General features: G+C 35.8%; 1 protein-coding gene across 5 annotated transcripts in view; it reads right to left on the reverse strand.

The window, feature by feature from the left end:
* Positions 1 to 331: 331 nt before the first annotated feature.
* TYRP1 (tyrosinase related protein 1) overlaps positions 332 to 26,223 on the reverse strand; it is a 1,209,372-nt gene continuing 1,183,480 nt past the window's right edge. For 4 of the 5 annotated variants that reach the window (XM_055351058.2, XM_055351059.2, XM_055351061.2 and 1 more), the window contains 7 exons: positions 16,365 to 16,834; positions 14,908 to 15,230; positions 12,088 to 12,292; positions 8,313 to 8,480; positions 6,049 to 6,228; positions 2,623 to 2,769; positions 332 to 1,788 (listed from right to left, as the gene is read on the reverse strand). In XM_055351058.2, the coding sequence (XP_055207033.1) occupies positions 1,583 to 1,788; positions 2,623 to 2,769; positions 6,049 to 6,228; positions 8,313 to 8,480; positions 12,088 to 12,292; positions 14,908 to 15,230; positions 16,365 to 16,818 (1,683 nt within the window). In that variant the 5' untranslated portion in view covers positions 16,819 to 16,834 and the 3' untranslated portion in view covers positions 332 to 1,582. Of the gene's footprint in view, positions 1,789 to 2,622; positions 2,770 to 6,048; positions 6,229 to 8,312; positions 8,481 to 12,087; positions 12,293 to 14,907; positions 15,231 to 16,364; positions 16,835 to 17,270; positions 17,437 to 26,223 lie in introns of those variants that run through there. The other variant, XM_004047805.5, reaches the window with a different exon arrangement.

Below are 26,223 nucleotides of genomic sequence, written 5' to 3' on the forward strand. Positions count from 1 at the left end.
TTCTATATTTGGTAAATCCATTGGCAGTCCTTGAAGTACAAGTCAAACACGACCTTCTCAATTTTACAATTCTTATTTTCTTCTCTCCAAATCTATAGTGCCTTGAAATATTTGATGTCTAGTATGTGCTTAATAAATGTTTCTGAAATGAGTAATTAGTAAATCTACAAAAATATAAAGTGAGGTATTTAGTTTCATTGATGTTCTATATAAAAAGGCATCTTACATTACACAGTAATTTCTTTGAAAGGCTGTGAGTATACTGTATTTTAACAAATCGCAATGTATTCCAAGAGAATAAATTGAATAATGCTAGTGTAAAACATCCTATTGTTATATGCATGCTCTTTGATATATTTTATTTGTTTATCTTGTGTATATATAGCCTTAATATTTTTGAATATAGGAAAACCCAGTAACCAATCAGGGATACATAACTTAAACTTGTTTCTGTTTGTAGAATTTAGAATCTCAGTTTAGCCATTTTCTATAGTGCATGATTATTATTGTTATTATTTATTTTTACCAATTTTAATTAAAATGTTCACTTATGACCACCTTATACAGTTCTTTGGAAGATTGTTTCATAGCACAAGATCAAAAAGAGAAAATATATTTCATGTTAGAAGAGAAGGGAAAAAATAGCATTCATATAGAACCAGATAAAAAAGGAGACCAATGAAATAATATGTTAATATTTTACTTGGAAAATACATAAAAGGCTGATAAATGATAAGAGAATGCTATTTAAATTAAGCACAGTGATTGGAATACTATTTATAGAGCAGTATAAAACATGTTCTCCATATGCCTTCTCCATGGACCTCTAAGATGTTAGAAGAGAAATTAGTAGGTGAAATGTAAGGATAGGTAGTTCCTTTTTCAGTGAATTGAGAGGCAGGGAAACACAGTGGCAAACACAGGCAATATCCATTGTTGCTTAAGAAAGTGAAGATTTTCCCTCTCCAAAGTTTGACAAAGATGGTGATTTTGTTGTAGCCTTGAACCTGAGACTAAATAGTATAGGTTGACTAAATAATATATTTGATTGGTCTTCAAATTGGAACATTAATTTGAAAAGGTTAATAAAAATTTCATTGGTTTATAACTACACACAATTTTCTTTAATTAATAACTGTGGTTTTCTTCAAATCTGTTGACAAATATCTATGAATGGAAATGTGTTTATGTTTTAACACTTTAGAAATGCCCATTCATGTATTTTAAGGGGACATTTACTATCAAACATTATTTTCCTTTACACGTAAACAAAGCATAGTAGTTTACTTATATCTTCACATACTCAACCTTTAAATCATGCCAAAGATCTTCACACTATCCTTAAATACCATGGAGTTTAGTGTCATTCACCATTTTAAATAGAACTGAAAATTAAAACCCATTGAAAAGATTCTGAAAGGGTCTTCCCAGCTTTGAAAAGTATGCCTGGAACTTTAATTCTAACATATGCTTGTATTAGAAAGAAGGTAATAAAGTGAAAGAAAATACAGTTAATAACTCAATCTATTATATTCAACCAGGTGGTTTTGTGATACTAATGCATAAGAGAGTAGGGCATTTGTTAGACCACAGACTGATTAGGATTCCGGAGTTTTTCATATTCTTCAGCATAGCATTGATACTGATCAGTGAGGAGAGGCTGGTTAGCTTCATCCATACTGCGTCTGGCACGAATCAGATAAGAAGCAGTCCCAAAAATGAGTGCAACCAGTAACAAAGCACCAACTACTGCTATGGCAATTATCTCAGGTACACTAAACTCCCGACCTATTTGGAAAGGAAGATAAAAATAAAAAGACAAATATTAAAATAATTATCACCAAAAAGTGGACATGTGAAATTTAGAAATGTCTATTTTAACAGAAATCCTCATATTTAATTTACATTGGCCACATGGCCTTGAAGCCACTTCCTGATTTCTTTTAATGAGTGGACCCTATTGGGATAGTCATTGTGATTTCCATTTCATTTTGTGAAAGTGAGAGAATGATGACTCAATGAGTTTGAGTCACTTGTCCAGGTCACTTGGTTGGTAAGCAATAAAGTTGGCTTTGGAGCCCGGGTATTTTAGAATATAAGTCTTGTACTTTTCCACTACGCCCTACTGCCTTTGTTGGGGAAAAGATTTAAACAAAAAAACTTTTGAACTTCAAAATCGCAGAAAAATATCTAAGAGTATCTCACTCCCTTTTCCTTTAAGATAGATAAATGCAGGCAATATGGTATAGTAGAAAAATTGGGGCATATTCCATGGGCCTAAGCTCAAACTCATTCTCTTCCCTCATTAGAAATGTGAATCTGTAACAGTTAACCTATTTAAGCCTTAGCTTCCTTATTTGTGAAATGAAGATTTTCATACTCACCCCAAAGCATTGTGAGGATTAAATGAGATAGGGTGCTGCACAATAAGATCAATATCAGCTTAGTGTGGACTCTCAACAAATACCAAATTCCTTCCCTTATCCTCAAATAAAAATACATACGAAAGTTTCCAAGTCCAAATGGAAAACATAGCTTCAGAATACCGTGATTACTCTACTTGAAAGATAACACATTTGCTTTTGGAAATTATCACAGTAAAAATACACTTTCAACACTCACTTGGCCATTGAATTTCATAAGTATATCCCAGGTTGTCTGGAGCAGTAACAAACATTTCTGTGTTGGTGACTGGGGGCCAGAATGGCACCATGTTGTATTGTCTATTATGTCCAATAGGGGCATTTTCCAATGGAAATGTGGATATATCTAAATTATTCCAAAGACAACTTATTAATAAACATAATAAAATTAATATTCCTATCATTATTGAGTTCTAAAGGCATCCAATATTCAAGGAGAATGTGAAAAAATTTTATTCTTATTTTACACTGAATAAAGATATGAAGTTTCACTACAGCAGGATGAGAAATTACATAAAACAGAAAATGCTTTGAATACAGTACCAATATACCACTTAATAAAAAAGAGAGTTTAAAGGCAGGGGAGTTTTAGTATTTCATCACCTATGGTGATCTTGAATAATTTTTAAAAATTACATAAAGCAATTTGAATAACATTAAATGTATTTTTCAAAGCCAAAGAAAACATAAACCTGTAATTTGCTGTGGCATACAGCTCTGCTTCCTGTTATCCCTTTGACCTTACTATCTCTCACCACTCTCTCCCCAGACCCCACTCTACTCCAGCCACAGTTGGCTCCCTGTTCCTTTGTCTTAGGACATTCTTCTTCCATATATCTACACAGTACTTCCTATCCCATTTCCTGATTTTATTTGTCTATAGAGGCTTCCACCATCTAACATGCTGTATATTTATTTACATATGGTTATTGTCAATTTTATCAACAGGAAGAAAAGTTTCAGGAAGAAAATTTGTTGGTGAATTTTGTATAGCATTGTATTTCTGGTACCTTCAATACTGACCAGGAAATAGTAGATTTGAAAATAATATATATGAAAAGACTTAAGTGTATGTGTGATTATTTCATTTCTCTCACAGCTCAAAAAGTAAAGTAGTGATCACTCTTGGAAATGTATAAACTGCTTCTTCTGAAAATACACTGAACTTCTGGGCTGCTATATCTAAAACTTAATTCATATAATTCTCAGTTGAAATAAAAGAGAAGGAATTGAATGGAATGTGTATATAGATCAGAAATGTTAGTAAATAGAAATTAACATGGTAGTAACTAGAGTTTGGATGCTCTCAATCGTACTATTTCATGTCTAATGAAAGGAACCTGTAATGGACATTAATATTTGAATGACTCTACTTTTCTTTATCTGTAAAGTGTAATTTTTGTTCCTTTCCAAGCCTAATAATTCTATTATTCTGCAATTTGTAAAGAGCTTTCTATATTTGTAAAAACCTTTCAATCATTTTGAAAAAGAATTCCATCCCTCCACTCCTAGACTTATTTTAAACAAGACTCTTGCTTTACAGACCGTTTTATAAATTTTTTTAATCTTTCTAATTTTTCTTTCTCTTCTTCACAGTTGTTTTATGACAATGATTTCTAAAACATATTTGCAGGTACAAAGAATATTTAAGAAGGAGGCTAATTGTTTCAGCTTAGCTTTCATGCAATTTGCAAGTGTTTACATTGACCTATCCTATAATTTTATGGCCACATTTTATCAGAAATGTGCTGCAGGGTAGTTTCCTATTTTTTATTTACAGTACTTCTCTTCCCACTACAATTCAAGTTACTGAGAAACCTTATGCTACACATATTGCAAACAAAGAAAATGTCAGAAAAAAATGTTCAAAAGGTATTTTTCTGGTTCATCAATGACTTTTAAGTTAAAATCTGGAGAACCTTTAACAACTTGCTATCAATGTGAAATAATTATATTTTCAGCCAAGATATACAAGGTGAAGGAATATCTTTCCTTTCTTTCATAGGTGAAAGAAAACTCCACTTAAGAGACTTGCCAGGTTACTGAATAGTCTCCATTTCCTCTAAAAAGTTTACTAACACCCACGGCATTGTGAATAACTGAATAAATACAACTTGAACATTGCCATGTAGTTCCCAGAAGTGCGTGTTTAACAAAAGCTGGTTTTGTTAATTCCTAAACCTATTAATTTGAGTTTACTCATTACTGTAATAAAAGTAATCTAGTTAAACAAACATAAAGTGGTCATCATGACTGTAAAACAAAGAGAAGGATGTTGTTTTTATAGTATGTAAATTGAACATTTTGGAAAGATTTGTTAAAGGTGTATGGCTAAAATATTTGCCCTCATATTGTATTTCAAAAGTCACTCATTTATTGTTTCACTTTTAAAAAAGCTGACAGTGTAAATTATAGATTTATGGTTGTCATTATGTATATAAATACACAGGAAAATGAGATGAAACTGCAATAACTGAATTCATAACTGATTGAAAACTAGCTCTGTCTCTGTCAGCCAGGCTAGAGTGCAGTGGTGTGATCTTGGCTAACTGCAACCTCTACCTCCTAGGGTCAAGTGATTCTCCTGCCTCAGCCTCCCCCAGTAGGTGGGATTACAGGTGCCCACCACCATGCCTGGCTAATTTTTGTATTTTTAGTAGAGACGGGGTTTCACCATGTTGACCAGGCTGGTCTCAAACTCTTGGGCTCAAGTGATCCCCACATCTCGGCTTCCCAAAGTGCTGCGATTACAGGCTTATGTGTAAGTTGTTTCTTAAATAATTTTTGATGAAACAAACTATTTTCATCAATTAGTGGTCCTAATTAGGTTGGATTAGAGGACGTTATTGCACACATACACACATAGAAATGAAAGCATGCCTAATGGATACATAAATCAATAGGTAGTTAAGCTACAATATCATGTTCATGTGCGTTATGAGCTAAAGGCACAGAAGCCAAAATTTAGAATGCTTTCAACCTATGAAAATTTGCGATGTTTTAACCAGTGGAAGCACTTTTATTGTTTGAAAAATAATGCTAGCCTCTCAGCTGCATAGGAAGGCAGAGAAAGAGGCCTTTTAAAAAGTATTTTAAAGAATGCATTGAAATGAACTTAAAAGAGATTTCCTCTAGTGTGATATAAAAGCCAACATTAACTTTTCAAGTGGAACACAATTTCTATTTGTGAGAGGCCATTAAGTAACAAAAATAAGAACTGTGGATTATGGGTATACAATTTTTAGTCTTTTGGGATATCAAAGAAGAGCTCTATAAGGTTTTCCTCATTTATATTTAAAAGTAATGAGAATGTATGTTGGAAGATGAGGGTAAGAACAATTTGTGAAACATAGTAGCCATTTTTTCATAGCAAAAATTAGGAGAGATGATTTGGTTAGTCCCAGCAAATTGTTAAAAATATCATGCTATAATAACTATTTGGAGAGACTTCTTGCCTGCATTTTCAAAGTAGAATTGAATGTCTGGAAGTGACTTGATATTACAGCTATGCTATCCTTATTTTGAAAGTGTTTTTATGTGCTGAGTGCTCAGCTTGAACTGATAACTATGCCATCTAAACAATCCGCTCAGCTGAACATGCAAAAGGCATATGAAAATGTTTTACCAGCATTGTATCTCCTCAGCCATTCATCAAAGACTGCATCTGTGAAGGTGTGCAGGAGGACAAAAATAGGATCATTTGGAGACAAATGGGTTTGTCCCCCTGTTCCATTCAGGAATAGATGAGCCAAATTGTGAAGACTTCGAACAGCAGGGTCATACTTTCCCGTGGGGTCACTGTAACCTAGACACATAGTAAGGAGGAGAATAGTAAAACTATTGCAAATATTTTATTTTTCCAGTTAATAGCAATGATTATATTGGGAAACAATTTTTCCAAGGCTTGTCAGGCCAATTTTTGCCTTAATATAACAGCACTGCTTCTCTGTACCTATGGTTGATGACATTTGTTTGCTATACCCAGAGCTAGGCTGGTTTTATGCCAGTGGCACGACATTCTAAATGTAGCCTCCAGGTTAAAAATAATGACCTGCAAAGGATACCAGTCAAAATATATAGACACTCTATTTGACAAGGCAGACATTGTTCTACATGGGAATAAAGATAGTGAAAATCTCCAGTTTCTGCTAAAAACTGCTGACACAATTGGGAGAAGAATGCTCTGGTTGTCTTGGAACTTAAGTTGCCAGATGTTACTTCAGCCTCCTACCTTATTTTTGAATGACTGTTAGCATGTTTATTTTTGGAAAACTATTTTTTGTGGGGAAGCTACAATTCCTCAGGGCTTTCTTTCCATCTTTGTGCTAGTTTTAAACATTGGGAAAACCTACTGTCAAAACATTTATACAGCTTTTGATAAATATCTCAATTCCATGTATACATATACACACACATACACACACACACACACACACACACATATATATATATTCCATATATAAGGGAGAAAACAAGGATTGGTATAAGACAGGTCATAAATAAAAATGGAGGGTCTATGATGCAGGCTGTCTAATTGGGTTGAAGGACCAGAGGGTTGAGATCAGGGAATGGTTGTGCATTATAAAATGAAATCAGAATTTAAAATATGTTAACCAGTTCTCTCTTCATCTAAGATGAATTGTATAGTTGTAGCCACTTATTTAGTCACCTACGCATTTTTTTCAAGCAACTATTCCATTGTTATTTGACTCAAAAACATTTAAAGATTGTCTGTGATATATATGGAACATGGCTTGACACTAGTCTTTTTATACATTTTGTCAGGAAATAAGTATAATTGTCTTCTGATTGGGCATTAAGAAGACACAATCTGTACATTTTTTAAAAAAATCAGTGCTGATGGCCTTAGTTTACAGATTAGCCAAAATATAGTGATTTTTTTTATTGAATCATATTCAAATCAGTGCATTCAGGTAGTTATTAAAATGATCAAAAATAGGTTAAAATGGCATATAATTTTGAGACTAAAACGTGAGAGAATTAAAAATAATTATTAGATTTGTATACCAAGTATCTCTGATCATAGGGCAGAGAAATGTATTTGCATTTTTTGGGGAGATGGGATGCATTAGACATGGACAATGCTATATTGAAGGTAAAAATTTAACAATAACAAGTTTATAAGATAAAAGTAATTATATTCTTTTGAAGACTTTAAATATATATATATATCAAGCATCATTTGGAGGTATCAAAATTTATTATACAAAGACACTGGATTTTGAAAACTTGAATTTGAACCTACGCTCTGTTAGTAACTAGCTGAATATCTTGTGATAATAATTTTACCTGTTTATACCTCACTTTCCTCAGCTTTAAAATACTTTGTGTGAAATAAGGAAAACCAAGTTAAGCATCAGTAGATGCTAATTTGAATTTGTACAGACTTTTGAAAAAAGTTACAGGTTAATACTGACCTAAATAAAACATATGCGCAAGCAAGGCTTTACTCAGTGTCAACTAATTGTTTGGAATTATTTTTTTATTACTCTATTTAAAAAAAAACTAAACTAATTTAATACACTGTGAAAGTCTTGAATATTGTTTGCCAATGCTAGAGACCTTGATATAGTTACACATATTGGCCAGCTAGCTACCAGAAATTTGAATTTAAAAAGTTTTTGGGTGTTTAAGAAATTAGAGCATGATTTCCAAGGGCTTCACCTATAATGAAAAGAGCTTCATGGTTGACTCTTCTTTTTAAGAAAGTTCCTTTTTCAAGCAGGTGTATCATAATAGACAATCTCATTCACATAAACACACAGGATTAATATACTATTCAAAGCCTTCTCAAAGAAACTTGCTTTTGAATAATTCAGTTTACTCTGATAACTAGATCTTTTAAAAATACTGATTTCATTTACTTGCCTTCCACTGTGTTTCGGAAACTGTTTGTAGAGTTGGAATAAAAAGGAGGCGTGTCAAATAAACCAACTTCCAAGCACTGAGCGACATCCTGTGGTTCAGGAAGACGTTGCACCATTGGTCTGGCCACATTTCCAGCTGGATTTCTCCTAATTGGCCCATTCTCGGTGCCTGCAAAAAAAATGGGATGTGGAAACATTTACACAATGTTTGGAGTTCTTATTGTCGCTCTTTAAAACTTTACACATAGCATGAATATGAAATATAGGTTTTCCTTGGTAGAAAAGAAAATTTAAAAATGCATACTTGGTAGCATTAAAATGAGAAAATCTAAGTTACCATGTCCCACTTCTTTGAATCAAGTAGATATGAGATACATAAAAGTATCTGAAGGAAAAAAAAGAATCACACTAACAGATACAGGTGTTGATATTTGTTAAATCAATATATGCTTCTTTCACAAGAATGTATTAAAATGAAAATTCCATGGAAAATTGAATTTTGCCAAAATAATCTCATAAATCTAGTTCTACACTAAAATCTGTATGTCACATATATGTGATATTTTGTATGCAAATACTGTCTATTTAAACCTTCAGAGAAATAAGGAAAAAAAAACCCTTACATTTCTTTGGAAAGTGATACATATGTCAACCAACACACATTTTTCAACTTTTTCAGCAATTAATGTGAGAAATAATGAAACTTTGTGAAGAGCAGTAACAAACAAAGAACTGTGATACTAGGGATAGATAATATGATAGGAGCCTTAAAGAAGAGAGATGGTGGGAGGGAGCAGGGAAAGAGAGAGAGAGATCCTGCCCAGTCAGATCTCCAGAAAGGCTTTATAAAGAAGAGAGATTTACAAAAAGCCCCACAGGATTAAGAAAAATTTTCATAGGTGAAATAAATTTTACAAGACAAACATTTTAGGCAGAGGAAATGGCAAGAGATAATACACTTTCTTCTGTCTATAACAAAACCCCCTATCTATAACAAAAAAAAACTTTGTATCCCACAGACTTGGCACAGTACCTGGCATTTAGTAGGTACTGAAGCGCTGTTTGGTGCCTGTCATTATATGGAAAAGATCATGTTAGCTGCAAAAAAAAAAGGGGGGGGGCCTGTTTGGGAAATAGTTTGCCTGGAGTATGTGCCAGGATAGCAGTGGACTGTAGGAAAGAAAAGAAGCTAGACCAGAGCTATATTGTGAAAAAAAATCAAGTATCAAGATAAGAAAGTTATGTGTAATTTATTAGGAAGTGGAGAGAAGTCAAAACCTTAGATGGGTGGGAGGAGAGGTGATTGGTTAGGAAAATTTTGCATCATTCTGTCCCAGTGGTCTCCAGAAAGGAATATATGTCCCGTAAAGGGACAAGCAAAATAATCCACTAAGCTGGTGAGAGATAATTTTACAACTTCAACTCATATTCCTTTTCCTTCATTCAGAAAGCCTCCCATGTTCTATGCTTTATAATTAATGTAATAATCAGAACCTGTTAAGTTAGCATAATGAAATTTATATAATATGTAACTAAAACATATGCCTCAGGTGGGATTGGAAACTATTTATTGAGTGTACATTATCACCCAAAACTTTCACCATCACTAGCTAGACTATCAATTCAAGCTGATGTTTTGGGGATTGCTGCTCAGGAAGCTATCAATAAATCCCAAGAAACAAATATTAATTACTTGAGTTTCAAAACATTACATTCCAATTTGCCCTCACAGAGTTCCATAGTAGAAAATGCTGACAGTAAAGAAACTAGTTTATATAAAAAATAAACCAGTTTGTTTTTTATTCCAGTGATTCTTAAATTTGTTTGCATATGGACAAACTCTGCCATTGCACCTAACATCCTATGGACCAAAGTCCTGTGGAATTTCCACATAAAAATAAATGGAAAGTTGCACATGTCTGAAGAACAAAATATATTTGAGAAGTATTGTGAATAAAGAACAGTGTTTTTCTATGTTGATTCAAAGATGGTATTTTGGTGGCTGGAAGAATGTTAGCTGCAATAAAATATTAACTATTTTCAATCCACCAAGTTTGGTGCATTAATTTTGAATATTGGAGAAATACTATGCAACAAGCATGTGAAGACATGGGTATGGAATATTTAAAGAAGGTTTTATCTAAAGTTGGAAACGTGTGGATCTCCAGTAAAAGATGATGAATGGAACTACAGAAATGGACAAGATCATTAAAGAAGAAAGGTAATGGAAGAGAGAATTGTTATGAAGACTAGATAGGATACTATATCAATGCATTTCATACTATATCAGATACATAATATATGTTCAATAAAATGATAGTTTTTCCCTTTCCTTTGCCTTATAAATAAAATGTCTGCCATTTATCTCTTGCAGTGAGACAAGGGATAATCTTAAAAATATTTTAACCTAAAATAAATATTCTTCAATTTGTCATGAGACTATGTGTCTGAGTTAGGAGACTTGTTATATTAATTAACAAGAAAAATTATGATGAAAAGAAAATCTCTTCCTCTTTCTTCCCCCTCCTGTGCTATGATTGTATTTACTCATTTAAACTGTGTTTTATTTTGGTATCCAATCATCAGGGTGATTGGGAAATGTCTAGACAACTCTCAGGCCAAAATACAATGGCCTGGTCAGAAAGAGTATAAACGTTTTGGCATCTGCAGACATCCTGATCCTCAATTTCATTTCTCTGCCACAAGGTGGGATCATGCATTCAGCATACCAAACAAATACAAATTTATTCTAAGTTTTAAACTTCTACAGAGGAAATTTTCATATATTATCACTTCTCTTATTCCTATACATTGCTAAATAATCTAATGGTGAAAATATATATCTAATTCCTGCTGATTTATTTAGAGTATTTCTTAAGTTCATAAAATAATTTAATACTTGATGCATAAAATAATATATGTAGAATAAATATGTGGTGATTATAATAATAAAACAAATTCACATAATTCTTATTTTTATATGGAAGAACAATGAAAAGAGCCATACATGCCTGAAGAAGAAAAATAAGATGAGGCAGAGGGTGTCTAATAATTAAACCTTGTGTTACTAGCACAGGCACAAATAATAATATGATCCAAGGAAGAGAACAGAAAGCTCAGGAAGAGATCTACATGTGGCAGAAACTTGACCTGTGACAGTGGTGGCATTCAGATCACTGGAGAAAGGATGCTGGGACAACTGATTAGGCGTACTCTTATTGTGTTCACTTTGGAAGAGCTGGAAAGCAGCTAGGGGGCAGACATCAGTACAATGTACTCCTTTTCTGAAAACTGTCCCCCATATCAGCTTTTGTTTTCTAACTTTATAACTGCAAGCATACATTTGGTTTGCTTCTTTTCTTTTTTTTCTTCCCAGGGCATTTCCAACTTTTTGCCTATTTTTCACATTTTCTTAGGAAACATTTTCTGTGAAATTCCAACACAAGACACATGACTACTAAGTAGTGCTAAGAAAACTAAGAGGATTAGTTTATACAACTAGACATTTCCCAAATAAGAAAGTTAGCAAGATATTGACCAAATTACTCAAGAAAGGCGGTGTAAAAATGTGTAGGCACTTTCTGTTTCTCCTGGAGCAACTTACAGAGTACCTTGAACATTCTAGGTATTTAATGAATGCCTGGTACACTGTTTCTCTATAATAAAAGTAGATTTTAGTCTGAATTCTCTAGTAGAATGAAGGGCCTTTCAGGCAACATATTTAATCTCTTTATCTAAAAAGAAATTCTGACTCCAAGCTATCATTTGGAACTTACTGTTACAAAGTGTTCCCAGGGTATCATAATCTTCCAAGGAGTCACAGACCACTCGCCATTGAGAAAAGACAGAGTTTGGGCTTATTAGAGTGGAATCAAAGTTGCTTCTGGATCCCATCAAGTCATCCGTGCAGATATCACAGACATTTTTCCCCGTTGCAAAATTCCAGTAAGGAAGGGAGAAAGAAGGCTCTTGCAACATTTCCTAGATCACAGAAACCACATTAATATTCTCTGCTTCTGTTTACAATTATTTCTTTCTGTTTGGTCTACTCTCTGACAGTCTATTTCTATTAGCTCTCTTCAGACAATAAGGTACTGGTTAGTATATCAATGGTGTCTGAGGGGCCCAGAGGAGTTAAAACCTTATTTAACAAAGCTGGTAATTTATTACAAGGTGTCATTTAGGCATTAGAGGGAATGAAACTCAACTCATTATGCAGACATTTCTGAAAATGATTTAAAGGGATAAAGGGTCTTCTTTTTCTTTTTTAGGCAGGTAATTACATTTATATTGGTTATACAAAAAGTTATCAATAACAACATCCACTTCTTGGCATTTCCACCTTCTTCCATTTTCCTATCTTTAATTCAAGCATCATTAACTCTTAGTCTGGAGCCAGATCCAGCCTTAAAATATGTTTTGTGGAGTGCTAATTTTTGTTTTGCTTCTGTTTTTAAATTTAATTTGAATGACTAGGCATTTAGATTCTGGTTTGGCAACAGGCCAATGGACTCTTTCACACTGAGCACGGAAGGTGTTTTATTTAGGGAACCCTGCCTTAGATTCTAAACTTTTAAGACTCAGGCTTCTGCCTAAATCTTATATTGATAAAAATGCTAAACAGAAGCAGAGTAAATCTTTCTGCCCATTGTTTTTTAGATCAGAGACCTAGTTTCCATTCAAAGCTGATCTCGCATTTTTAAAAATGCTGGCCTCAAGATCACAAGCTTATTTCATTCAGTTCTTTAAAACATACATTTCCTTGTTATTTCTCATTTCTTTGGTGCCTTGAGAAGTTCTATTTATGGTATGGGATTTAAACGTAGGGATTGCAATTGTTTTATCTTATCTCTCAAGCACTCAGTATATTTCTACTTTTTCACTTTAAATCCCTTCCTAGGAAGCATTTTCTTATCCTTGGGTGTTTCAGAGAGCCAAAAGCTTTCCAAGTTATCCCCAGTTATTGGTCTCCAGGGGTTTGTAGTCCTCCTTTAGAAGCCATCATTGTGGTTCACAAAAATTAGTGACAGCTTCCAAGGGATCATTAAGAATCGGTTTGTGGTTCAGCAACTGACATTTGGGAGCCAGAGCATATTCATGTGGCATTTCAACCATGAATTACATTTAAATTGTAATTCGTTGCATCCCTTGTGCTGTTGGGTCTTTAAAATGTAAGTCATAGAGGTTGAAGTTTACACAGGCAAAATTGAAGCTTTTAGGTACTTTCCACCTGCCCTTTCATTTTGGTGTGCCCATGAGAAAATGACTTGAAGGCATGAAGATCTGCAGTCAATTACAAATGACACATTTATCTATAATCTACTAAATGTCTTGCTTGCAATCAGAGCTATAAAATATGACGTTCAGAGTATGAGATGAATTCATTTAATCACTCTCAAACTGCAAATGGATAGTGTACTTTCAAAAGAATATTTTATCCTGTATGTTAGTGCATTAATTCTCTCTCTTCTAACCATTTATTTTTTCTCGGAATAATGCTGGTACAGCATTCTGCAAATTAATAAATGAATCTAAACGCCTTTCCCTTCTTCAGATATTTTTAGCTTAATTTTTATATGTTAACTTGAAGGGGGAGATTCATTGCTGTTATTTCACATAGAAAACAGGTCTACTTTGTGGATTTCCTAGTTGAGATCTAACAACTTAAACTTTTATTTTAAAATTTCAATATTTTTCTCAAGGAACAGAGCAGTTGGTAAAATAAATAAGAGTAAAGAATCTACGTAACTAGATACTTTAATATGTTTGAAGCTTATCTGCTTAGAAAATAAGCATGAAATAACTGCTTGAGTTGAGGTTCACTTTGTGCCAAATAAAAATCCAATGTCTTTTCACTAAAAATATTGCCTGACTGATATAATTATTTTGATATTTTTCAACATTTTTTCAAATTTTACATATTTTAGGTGTACAACATGGTGCTTTGATATAAATATACATAGTAAAGTGATTACTATAGCCAAGCAAATTAAAATATCTGTCCTCTTATATAGTGATGTGATATTTTAATAGGTTTCTTCTGTAAGACTCAAAGGGTAGGGAACGTGGAAAAATATAGTTCAATGAAAATATGAGAGTCTAAATTGAAAGGAATTATTTTTCATGATTTAAACTCTATACCATGTTGGAGGGAATCATCGCTGGAATGATGAGATATATACATTTAGGACTGGAAAGATCGAGAAGTCTCTAACCCACATCATTTGACCAGGAGGAGGAATCTGCTTATATTTAGTAGAGAAGGAAGACATGCAAATGAGATTCTTCTGTTTCAAGCTTTATGAAAGTCATGTTTTCAATGAAACTGCAAAATATTTTTAAACTTTTAATTCATTCCTGCAAATGTCTCATTTTGCTCATTATTGATTTTGCTTTATTTTCACTACACCAAGATAAAGATTAATTAACAAGTAACCAAAATAAGGAGAAAACGAAATGCCAAAGACAGGTTAGTAACATAAAATTGCTTTTTCATCAAATGTTCTGATGATTCTGAAAACTAGTGAATTAAAATGACTTACAAACAAGGCATCTTGTCTGTAAAGAGTCTGAAAACTGAAATGCTTCTTACATACCTGCATGTCTTTCTCCAGACGCAGGAGGTGGTACCTGTGCCATGTGAGAAAAGCTGGTCCCTCATGAGAGAAATCCACTTCACCAAAGCTTTCCTGCCCTACCCCAAGGAAAGTCTTTTTGACTGAGTAATAGTGTGTCCAAACAAAGTAGTTATAAATGGAAATGTTCTCAAATTGTGGCGTGTTGCCATCTGGCCCCAATATTTCTTCTGATCTCCTGGTGGCAATGACAAATAAAGGGTGAGTTGTGCGCTTTGCCATATCCAGGGCCTGGACAAAGTGGTTCTTTTCTTCTTTACTTAAGTCCAGAAGATTTCTCCTGACTTTAGGGATACAAAATTCAAACATGAAAACATCTGCCTTGCGGGGATGGGTAGAGAAAGAGCATAATCATCTCGTAACACACCACGACCCATTTATCCATCTGTTCAAATGTGTTTTAAATTATTTTACACTTTTAAAAATATCCTTAACTAAAACCCTTTCTTTAAGCCTGCTTTCTCTCTCTTTCTTCCCTTTTCTCTCTCCAATTTACTGCATGATTTATATTACCTTTCTTTAATCTTAGCTATGGGTTTTATGTTTCTGTGACCTTGTCATGTTGATTTCTGCCCACTGTTGGCATTTTTGTTGGAATTTTCTGTCTTTTTAACATTATAAATCTTTGAAAATTAGGTGATATAACATAGTAGTTAAGACCAGAGAATTATTCTATGACTTTGGGCACATTTTTCCAAGCCTTAGTTTTTTTTTAATCATTAAAATGTGGATAAAAATAATACTTTCTTTACAGAATTGAAAGTTCAAAGACCGCACACATAAAAAGCAATTAGCCCAAGGCCTAACTCATAGTAAAGACTCAATACATGTTCATTTAAACCCTTAGTCTACTATCTTGCACATAGAACACAATCAAATATTGTTGGCTGTTACTGTTTAGTGCTTTGTTATTTAATGCTATTTAGTCTGAAGGCCAAACTCTTCATCTCAAATGCTGAATTTGATCATCATGGTGGGAAACTTCTTTAAGGGTCAGCAGGGGTAGTTGCAAAACTAAAATATAAGGGCTAGGTAGATCTCAGCACGAATTCCAGGTTTACTACATATCACCTGTGTGGATTTGAACTTTCTGAACCTCATCTATGACAATTAACATGTTTGCCTGAAGGAGTTACTGAATTGACTAGTCATAATACCTAACACAGTTCCTCGGATATAGTGGTTGCTCAATAAATGTTTCAGAAGAAAATATTGATCAGAAGTTCTGAGCTTTCAACTCCAACACTTTACATTAAACAAGTTTCTTAACCTTTCTAAGCCTCAGTTTCCTCAACTATGAAAAGAGAGGGTTGAGCTATATGATTTCCAGGTATTCCTCCAGCTGAAATGATTTAAGATTTTATTAAGAGCCTTGAGTCTCATGCAGGACTTATGAACTCATTCATATCTCCACTTACCTATGAGAACCCTCTGGTCACAGGCAGCTCCTCTCCAGCCAGGACGGCACGTCCCACAGTTGTGTCCTGAGAAATTGCCATTGCAGTGACATGTCCTGTTGAAGAAGCGCAAGGGCCAGACCTCCCGATCATCTCTGCCATCATGGGGATACTGAGGGCTGTGGGGCCGGGAGTCTGCAGTCACTGCCTCACATCTGCCCCTCCCTGATGATGAGCCACAGCGGTCTGTCCCAGGCCCAGACACAGGGGACAGGTCTGGGCAACACATACCACTTCTCAAAGCCTCAACAGTGGCACACTGTCTTGGGAATTGAGCCCGGGCCTGCTGAAAAAGTAGCAAGGGGAAGAAGATACAGCCCAGAGAGAGGAGTTTAGGAGCACTCATTCTGCTTGAAATAAGAGTGCAAAACAAAGACCTGGTTTGCAGCTCTTTGTGTAGAGAAGACTGAAGCATGTAGAGGAAAATCCAGCTGAAAAAGAGAAAGTAAAATGAGATTATGCAAGTTTTTCTTGGTACTTAAAATGGTATGCCCCCTTCCCAAACCACCTTCAAAATGGAACCCATATATAAAATGACATTTCACACAGATAATAAAAGTAGTAATTTACCTTTAAAATTTGGCATATATAACACCTACATGTGTGATACCCACATAATTAAATTCCCTGTAGTCATCATTTTGTGTATGTGTATATATATATATATATATATACATACTAGATATCAGTTATCAAAAGCATGAATTAGCAGGTCACCATCATTAATTACATTTAATTTAACCTTGGAGCTGAAGGAAGAATTGGGAACAGATTTCCAGCAAGTTAATTTCTGTGATTTAAAGTCCCTTACACTAATGGAGTTTTGGCAGGTGTCCACCCACTCCCCATAGGACTTCTTTCCAGTACCTTACAATCCTGAAGGATGTCTCTGATGAACCTCTCTTAGAATCGAATGTTTTATATTTGCTTGTGTTTCTTGTCCTCTCACGTCAGAACTGTTAAGTGCATGTGGATTGCTGCCTGATAATTAATCCCAAATCTGCTCACCCAAACTAGGCGGGGGGCTGGTCTTTTTTTCCACCCTTTACTAATCCTTTTCACTTCAGTGAATGTTTCTGCCCTTTAAGGACTTGATCAGCACATGATTCCCTTCCAACTGATTTCCTTGTGATGCTTAAAGTTTTAAGAAAAGGCCAGAAGCACTAATTTGGAATACAAGTCCGAGAAACTAGTGAGATTTGTTTACTTTGCAGAGATTTTTTTTTTCCTTGGACAGTATATCTTTAGAGGCTGAAACAAGGTTAATTACCTTTTCCTAATGATTCAAAGGCCAGGCTAGTGTTTGTACCTGATAGTAGCTTATAGTTGTTTTCTGTCTTGAAAACAGATGCTGCTATTCTTACAATTTCTAGAGAGAATAATTGTAGCAGAAAAGGCATCAGGTACAGTTACACCACAGCACATGACACTGGCCATCATTGTGCCTGTGGGTTTTGACAGAGTTGCGAACTTCAGCTCCATTACATTCAGTGGGGCTGGTGTCCATCTCTGTGGCAAAACATTACAGGGTCGCTGCTACTTCTATTGTTTAGAAGATGCCTACTGAATGTCTTCTAGTTCCCTACTTTCTCTTCAAGTAGTCTTAAGCAGATGACTCTAGGGGTAATAGCTTTATGTATTTCAAGAGGAATGTTCTCCTGAAGTTGAAAACTCATGTATATGAATTCAATCTTCAACTGTAAGCTTTATTTGGAACATATAATTACTGTGCAAAGGTTATCAGAATTCAGAATCATGGTTAGCTGTCCTCAGCCATGAAATTGTCCAGAAAACTATCTATAATAATTGAATGTATGGTTACAAACAAAAAGAACAAGGACCAATTGCACTAAGGGTAATAGATTCATATATTTCCAGAGGAATGTTCTTCTGGAGTTGAAAAGCCATGGATATAAAGTCAATTTGTAAATCTAATCTTTATTTGGAATACATAATAACTGTACAAAGGTTATCAGAATTCATGATTAGAGTTAGTTGTCTTATTTGACTCTAAGGCATCAAATTGTCTAGAAAATTATATAAAATAATTGGGTGTATGGTTACAAACAAAAATGACAGCTAAAGATATATCTATAAATTAAGTTAAGAAAGAATAAAAGGAATTTCCTGTTCATGGTCCCTTGTCTATATCATCAATATGATTTATTACAACTATATCCAATCATGGTTATTAAGATGTTTGCGAATCTAAAATGTTATTCTTTCCTTCTTTTTTGTGTATTACTTACATGACAATCTACTAATGTATATACACATTAGGATATTTACTAAAATGATTTGATAAACAGAAAAATTCTGGTGATAATTTAGCCCATATATATGGGGCAACTATTTTTCCTCTTGAATCTCTAGGCTAGAATAACAAAAGATGGTATCATTACTGTAGAAGTAAGCTTCAGTGACCAGAATTTTTTCCCACTGCTACTATGTGTCCAAAATGTATCCAAGTTGTTGCATATAAAATACTGTATTTTACAGATTTTTAACAATGGCAGTTTGAAATATCATTATAAGAATATACCACATTATATTTACCCATTCTTCTGTTCAGAGATATTTGGATTATTTTCCAGGATTTTTTTTTTTTTTGTATTATGAGTAAAGCATCTATAGTCTTTAAATGTTTTCTGGTGAACATAATATAAGAATTTCTTAATGGTAGATATTTAGAAAGCAGATTGCTAGTCATGGAGTTTTTCAATATTTACAAAAGAATTCTAAATTGTTTTCCAAAGTAATTGTATCAATTTACATTCCTGCCAATGGTGTGTAAGATTTCTTATTGGTTCATAAGCTTGCTAACACTTCATGCTAATAAATTTAATTGCCAATTATATGTATGTAAAATGATGTTTTATTAATCTCAATACCTAATAAGATTTAATATGATTCTTGTGCTTTTATCCCTTCTGCTTCCTTTACTGTTAAATAGTATTTTCATGTCTATTACCCATTTTTGTATTGTGTTTTTGTCTTCTTGATATGTAGAAGTTCCTTATATATTTTCAATTATAGTCTTCCATTAGATAAATATGTTGAAAATATCTTATTTCAATTTGTGGCTTCATTTTTACATTCTTTATCTAGTCTTCTGATGTACTGTTCTTAATTTTCATGTCATAGTAGCAAACTTTTAATTTATGGTTACTAGTTTCCATACCTTGCTTAACAAATTCTTCCTCTGCTAGGTGCGGTGGCTCATGCCTGCAATCCCAGCACTTTGGGAGGCTGAAGTGGGTGAATCATTTGAGGTCGGGAGTTCAAGACCCAGCCTGGGCAATATGGCTAAACCCTGTCTCTACTAAAAATACAAAAATTAGCTGGACTTAGTGACATGTGCCAGTAATCCCAGCTACTTGGGAGTCTGAGGCATGAGAATTGCTTGAACCCAGGAGGTGGAGTTTGCGGCAAGCCAAGATTGCACCACTGCACTCCAGCCTGGTTGACAGAACCAGACCCTGTCTCAAAAACAAACAAACGAAAATATTGCTATTCCAGGGAAATGAAATACTTTCTTATATTGTCTTCAAGTACTTGAAATATTGCCTGTACATTTAAACTTTTAAACATACATGGAATTGGATCTTGCACCTGATGTAAGCTAGAAATCGATAGCGATAGGAGGCAGTCCAAAGCCTAGGCAGATAGGAGTGGGTACCTGGTGAAACCCCACCTCTAAGCTGACACAGTTTAAAGCCTGAAAGCCAACTTACAAGTTAAATCCTAAGACCACACTGAGAACCTGTCTTCCTGTTTGGCATGCTTTCCACTGATTGGTCCCCACCCTTCACCTCTTTTACATATACCTACCCTTTCCTAATGGGCACTGTTGTGCCCACCTTTGAGCAGTGCGTTTGCTTTAAACTTTTTTGCATACTCACAAACCAATCAGCATGTACTCCTCATCCTGTGCCTAAAAAGACCTCAGACTCAGTCAGTAAAGGGAGAGATGACCTGACTTAAGGGAGACGACCTGCCCTTCCTGTCCCCTCTCCAGTTCCCTTCTCCCCTCTCACTGAGAGCTGCTTTCATTGCTCAGTAAAATTCTCTGGCTTCACCACCCTTCAATCACTCCTGTGACCTCAATCTTCTTGGACACTGGGCAAGAGCTCAGGACCCACCAAGTGCACGTACCCAGAAAAGGCTGTCACACTGGCCCTTGCCTTTGCCAGCAGAGGGCAGCTGCCCCATGCGATGAGGCAAGGGCCCGGCCGAGCTGTTAACACATTGCTGTCTGTCAGACTGTGAACAGCAAAACTATAGGAACACGGTAACACCCCTTCTGGGTCTTTGGAGTCACAGGCACCCCCACGCCTGGTCTGGCCGTGCAGTCCTTGCACAGAGCTTGCTCCTGGGTTGGCACCCAGAGCAGCCGGCTGGATCCTGCACTCACTCACTCACGTGATCCCTCCTGTGAGGGGTTGAGTGTGGCAGGCTAAGTAGAGACCCCCGGCTTTTCTATGGTATTTTTCTTTCCTTCGTTCACAGTTTGAAATGGCTCCTATCTCTTCTTTTATAATGTTAAGGGTGTTGCTGCAAACTGCAGAAATACTACTGGCTAGAATGAGCATTTGGCCCAGTCATCAGCTATGCAATTCAGAACAATGTGATTTCCATCCGTTCTTAGGGCAATGAGGGTACAGCAATTAAGTTTTTTGCCTGTTGAAAGAACCCATTTGCATAGAGCAAGAGGTTTTTTCCCTAGGCACCTCCCTGCCCTGCCCTTAAGCCCTTTTTGTTTTAGTTGTTCTCCACCATGTCAGGAGTTCAGATAGCCCTGCAAATACTGGGAGGTTTTCTGTGAGATAGGATTTTTCCCCCTACCTTAGCACTTGCTTAGCACTCCATTGAAGCAATGGAGGAGTGACCCTGCTGGCTCCTGGGAGGGTCACTGGCGAAGGCCACCTGGGACTTAATTTATATGAATCCATGCACCTGCTGAGAGAACTTTTTTTCCCAAACTCAATTCCAAGCTTTGGATTGAAGCCCTAGAAAGGAAAACTAGATCTGAGGGATCCAAAGGCAGGCAGAAACAGAATTCAAAGGCCACAGCACAGGTGAGCATGACTAATTCCTGCTGATTAGGCCCCCTCATTTAATAGATACAGGTCATGCTAGTATCCACGGCATAAATGAGGTCTGGGGAACTCAGAGGTTACTGACAGCGTAGGGGAACCCAGCACATGGGTGAGTGTGGATAATTCTCACCCTGTAGGCCCCCTGTTAACATGGTGAAAGCTGCATTGACACCCATGAGCAGCACCCTGCTGAGGTCACTGGGACTCCGGGATATAAGGAAGGAAGGAAGATGGAGGATGACTTTTCTTTCTCTTCCTCATGTTCCCTGGGTATTCACTGGAAAGAAAAAGGAATTAAGGGACACCTCTTTTCCCTTCTTTCCAGATGGGTAACAAATCATCTTCACAATCTGTACCTCTCTTGAATTCCTCCTAAATCAATGAGACTCCTTTGAAAAAAACAAAAACAAAAACAAAAAAACTCCCTTTTTTTATTTTTTCCTCCTCTGTCTTCTCTTCACAGATGCATAATTGTATCCCTATACCACAGGACGCTCCCCTCAGATGCATTCGCATTCTCCAAACTGGGGAAAGTTAATTTCCCCAACAGAAGCTGGACATGCCAGCGATAAAGGTTTTTTGTTTGTTTGTTTGTTTGTTTGTTTTTTCCATTTGGACTTCTGGCCTCTCTCTCCCTGGGCAAACTGGTAAAAGCAACAGTTAAGATCACTGTAAAGATCTGAAATCTCCATTTTCTTTTATGTCCTTGGGAGTTTAACCTTGTAACCACATGGCAATACTTTCTTTTGGTCTCTACTATTTTACAGTGGTTACCTGGGTTCAATCCTGACTTAAAGAATGAGTACTTTCTGGTTAATATCTTTGTGACTTTTACCATTTGCTGATTCTCTTCCCCTCCATGAATAACTTCTAGCTTCTTTCTTAAACCTTCCTTTCTCTGAGCTATCTTTAAAGATTCTAGATTTTGCAAAAACTCCTTACCACCTTTTTGAAAATACCTCGTGTACTTGCAGTTAAGTCATAACCTTAGTTAAGGCGTATTGGTTTCACCTGTGAGGTTACTTTTGGTAAAGTTAAAAAGCCAGAAATATTGGCTGCTTGGCATGGCTAAAGTCAGGTAACAACGGATTTAAAAGGAGTCTCTTGGCCTGGCATGGTGGCTCATGCCTGTAATCCCAGCAATTTGGGGGGCTAAGGTGGGTCAATCACTTGAGGTCAGGAGTTCAAGACCAGCCTGGCCAATACGGTAAAAACCCATCTCTACTAAAATTATAAAATTAGCTGAGCATGGTGGCGCATGCCTATAATGCCAGCTACTTGGGAGGCTGAGGCAGGAGAATCGCTTGAACCCAGGAGGTGGAGGTTCCAGTGAGGCGAGATTGCACCGCTGCACTCCAGCCTGAGCTCGCAGGGTGACTCTGTCAAAAAAAAAAAAAAAAAAGGAGTCTCTTAAAGAATGTTGTTATGGTTAAAAATAGACTTATTTAAAAGTGGATATCAAAGCTATAGGTATATTTAAAAGGCCTTTAAGTTTTTCTCTTCTTGGATCTTGTTTTTCTGGAAAATGATTTTTTTCTCAGTTGACTGAATTATTTTTCTCCATTTTGTCTTGTCACTCAGTGCACGCAAAAGAGGTCCTAGGATAACTTCTGAGAGCATGAGACTCCTTGGGAAAAACAGAGAGAAGGTACCATGGACCTCATTTTTTGGAGGGGTGAGGGGAAACACCTCTTTTTTAATGGAACTCCCAGAATAAAAAACAGATCCCTCTCAAAATCTGTTTTTGTCTTCCAGCAATGTCTGTTTATTAGGCCCTGGAAACTGCATGCTTTCCTAGCCTTGCTTCTTGAAGAGCTCCACCCTGAGGCCAATAATCCAATTCAGAGATAGACAAATGAAGGATCTTCTGTCTGTCTGTGTAATCATACATGTGTTATGTGTGTGAACATATTAACTAAATTCAAAATGGTATTATATGGTTTTTCCATACATTGAGCATTGAAATACCACAACAAACTTTTCTTAATGTACTGGTATGCTCTTTAACAAAAATTTGTGAAGGGTTATAAAAGGTTTACAAGAATCTCACCTTGTGGTCAGAGTGGTTAAGATTGGATAGAATTATCTATAAGGCTTCATTAAAACTTGAGGTTGACATTAATAGTAGACTAATGCAAGGGTGAAATTTGGCTTTCTCTTTCTTGAACAGGACTTTCATGTAATATTAAAGACAGATTGTTTGGAAAGCTAAGTCTTCCCTCTTAATGAATAAAGGTTTTTGCCTTGTTTTAAAATTTTTGAGTCTTCCTTTTGGCTAAAATAAATGACATGGTAATCTGGAATTCTATTCCATAATATCAAGTGTTTTAAACCTTTAACCTATTTGGTAGGCTTCTGAAAATTAAATTTCAGCCTCAAAATTACCTTTTCTGACCCCTAACTTTTGGATGCTATAGAAGGCCCCTGGAGCATCCAAAAGAGAGGTAAACAGGATTATTTGACAAGCTTAGTTACGTGGGATTGCCAAAATAAAAATAAGGTTTAGTCTTCTTCAGGATATATTTTGGTCAATAATATTAATATATGTTCCAAAATTGTGTGGGATTTCTGAAATCCTAATATCTGAGTATATCCTATCAATCATAATTAAGGTTATTATGTTAAGTTATTGTAAGCTACAGAAATAACCAAATTTCTTTGTCAATTGTGTTTTTGACTGTAACTACCCTGGATATTTTGTCATTCACAGACAATTGTTCTCTTGCTTTGATCCTGTCCAAAAGATGATTTAAATCAACTATATGACTTTGACAGGTGCTCTTAAATGCACCTTTCTGGTATCTTTGGAGATTGTGACATTGGAATAGAAGAAAACATACAGGACTCATGAAGAGCTGAAATGTTCATCACTATCAGGCAGAACAAGAGTTAGCAGAGTTAACTGAACTAATAGAAAACTAAAGTAATCTTTTTAATGTTTTGTTTAAAATGTTGCTGATCCTCGTTTTGTTTTTGTTTTTCAGTCACATTTATTTTGAGCCATTTACAATCTTTAATAATTGAGTAAGGTGTACTCCTTTGAACAACAGTTGGAGCATATTTGTTTCTTTCTACCTGGCTTCTCCAGAAATTGGAGACTGTTTGTGAATATTCTTAACCTATCGCAATATAGTTATTTGCATGAGTGCAATAAAAATCCATTTTGTTTTGCAACAGCATGCAATTGGAAACTCTTTGTTTTACCAAGGCTTTGACTGGAAGGGTGTGCTTCCCTTTAAGGAATCAAGCTTAACTTGAAGAGCCAATAAAAGCCCCTTGGAAAAAGGCCTCACATCTTCTCTACACAGTCCCTGTACAGGGTTTCTAACCTGTGGTGAGTAAAGAATGTCACTTTCTAACAGGCCCAGGAGCCCCATGTTCTTGAGCCCTCAAGAAGATAGGAATTTACCCAACTCATAGATATTTGAGGGTACAAACCCAAGGCTGGGCTTGGCTTTAAAAAGTCTTATCTGATCTTCCTTGTGGAGCAGAGTTCCATCAAAGCCAATTTAAAAGGTCTATGTGAAAAACAATTATTCTTGCTGCACTTTATGCAAATAATCAGGCCAAGTGTAAGACTAAAGTTTATTTTGCAAATGACTCAATACTATCATGATTTGTTCTTAACAAAAATGAGGACTGGAGAGAGAAAAAATATGTTTCAAAACTTACCATACTCTTATCATTAAATTCGAGTCTCATTAGTTGTTTTTAAGTTTTTGCCTACATTTAGGCCTAACCCTGCTTATTCCTGTGAACCAACCAGTAATCTCTGGCTGCCAGTCAGAAGAAACAGAGGGGATGGGTAATGTAAAAAATCTGGATCAATATTCTAGTTCTGGGCAATTATTCCTGCAAATGCTGCCAGGAGTAAATATGGTGCCCATAAACTGGAGGCTTCATTCTTTGTGAAAATAAGACCAAGGGAGGTAACCAAACCAAACCCCATGCACCCAAATCTTAGCAAGCATAACTATAGCCACCAGTCATTTGGGGGTATCAGCAGTCTTGGGATTTTTGAGCTTTCCGTATCCACCTTGTTTCATTTTGATATATGTCTTCTAATAACCCATCAAACTCCAAATGATCACGTAAACTCCAAATGTAAAAAATCTGGATCAATATTCTAGTTCTGAGTAATTATTCCTGCAAATGCTGCCAGGAGTAAATATGGTGCCCATAACCTGGAGGCTTCATTCTTTGTGAAAATAAGACCAAGGGAGGTAACCAAACCAAACCCCATGCACCCAAATCTTAGCAAGCATAACTATAGCCACCAGTCATTTGGGGGTATCAGCAGTCTTGGGATTTTTGAGCTTTCCGTATCCACCTTGTTTCATTTTGATATATGTCTTCTAATAACCCGTCAAACTCCAAATGATCAGCCTCAAAAGATGTGTTCCTCTTAGTGGGGACCCTTAGATAGTCCTCTGAGAGAAATTTGACTGCTGTTTTCCCAAAATACTGCCCTCTGTCAGCAGGAAGCAGTTAAGGTTGGTCTTCACCCCTATTCTACTGGCAGTTAAAAGTACCTCTTCAGAGGGGAACATGATAGTGACAGGAGGCAGCCAAATGCCTAGGCAGATGGGAATGGGTACCAGATGAAACCCCAACTCCAATCTGAAGACAGTTTAATGCCGGAAGCCGGAAACCTAAGCTACAAATTAAATCCTTGGACTAGATTGAGAACTTGTCTTCCGGCTTGGCATGCTTTCTTCTGA

The sequence above is a fragment of the Gorilla gorilla genome, chromosome 13 (assembly GCF_029281585.2).
Source record: "Gorilla gorilla gorilla isolate KB3781 chromosome 13, NHGRI_mGorGor1-v2.1_pri, whole genome shotgun sequence".
Taxonomy (NCBI): Eukaryota; Metazoa; Chordata; class Mammalia; order Primates; family Hominidae; genus Gorilla; species Gorilla gorilla.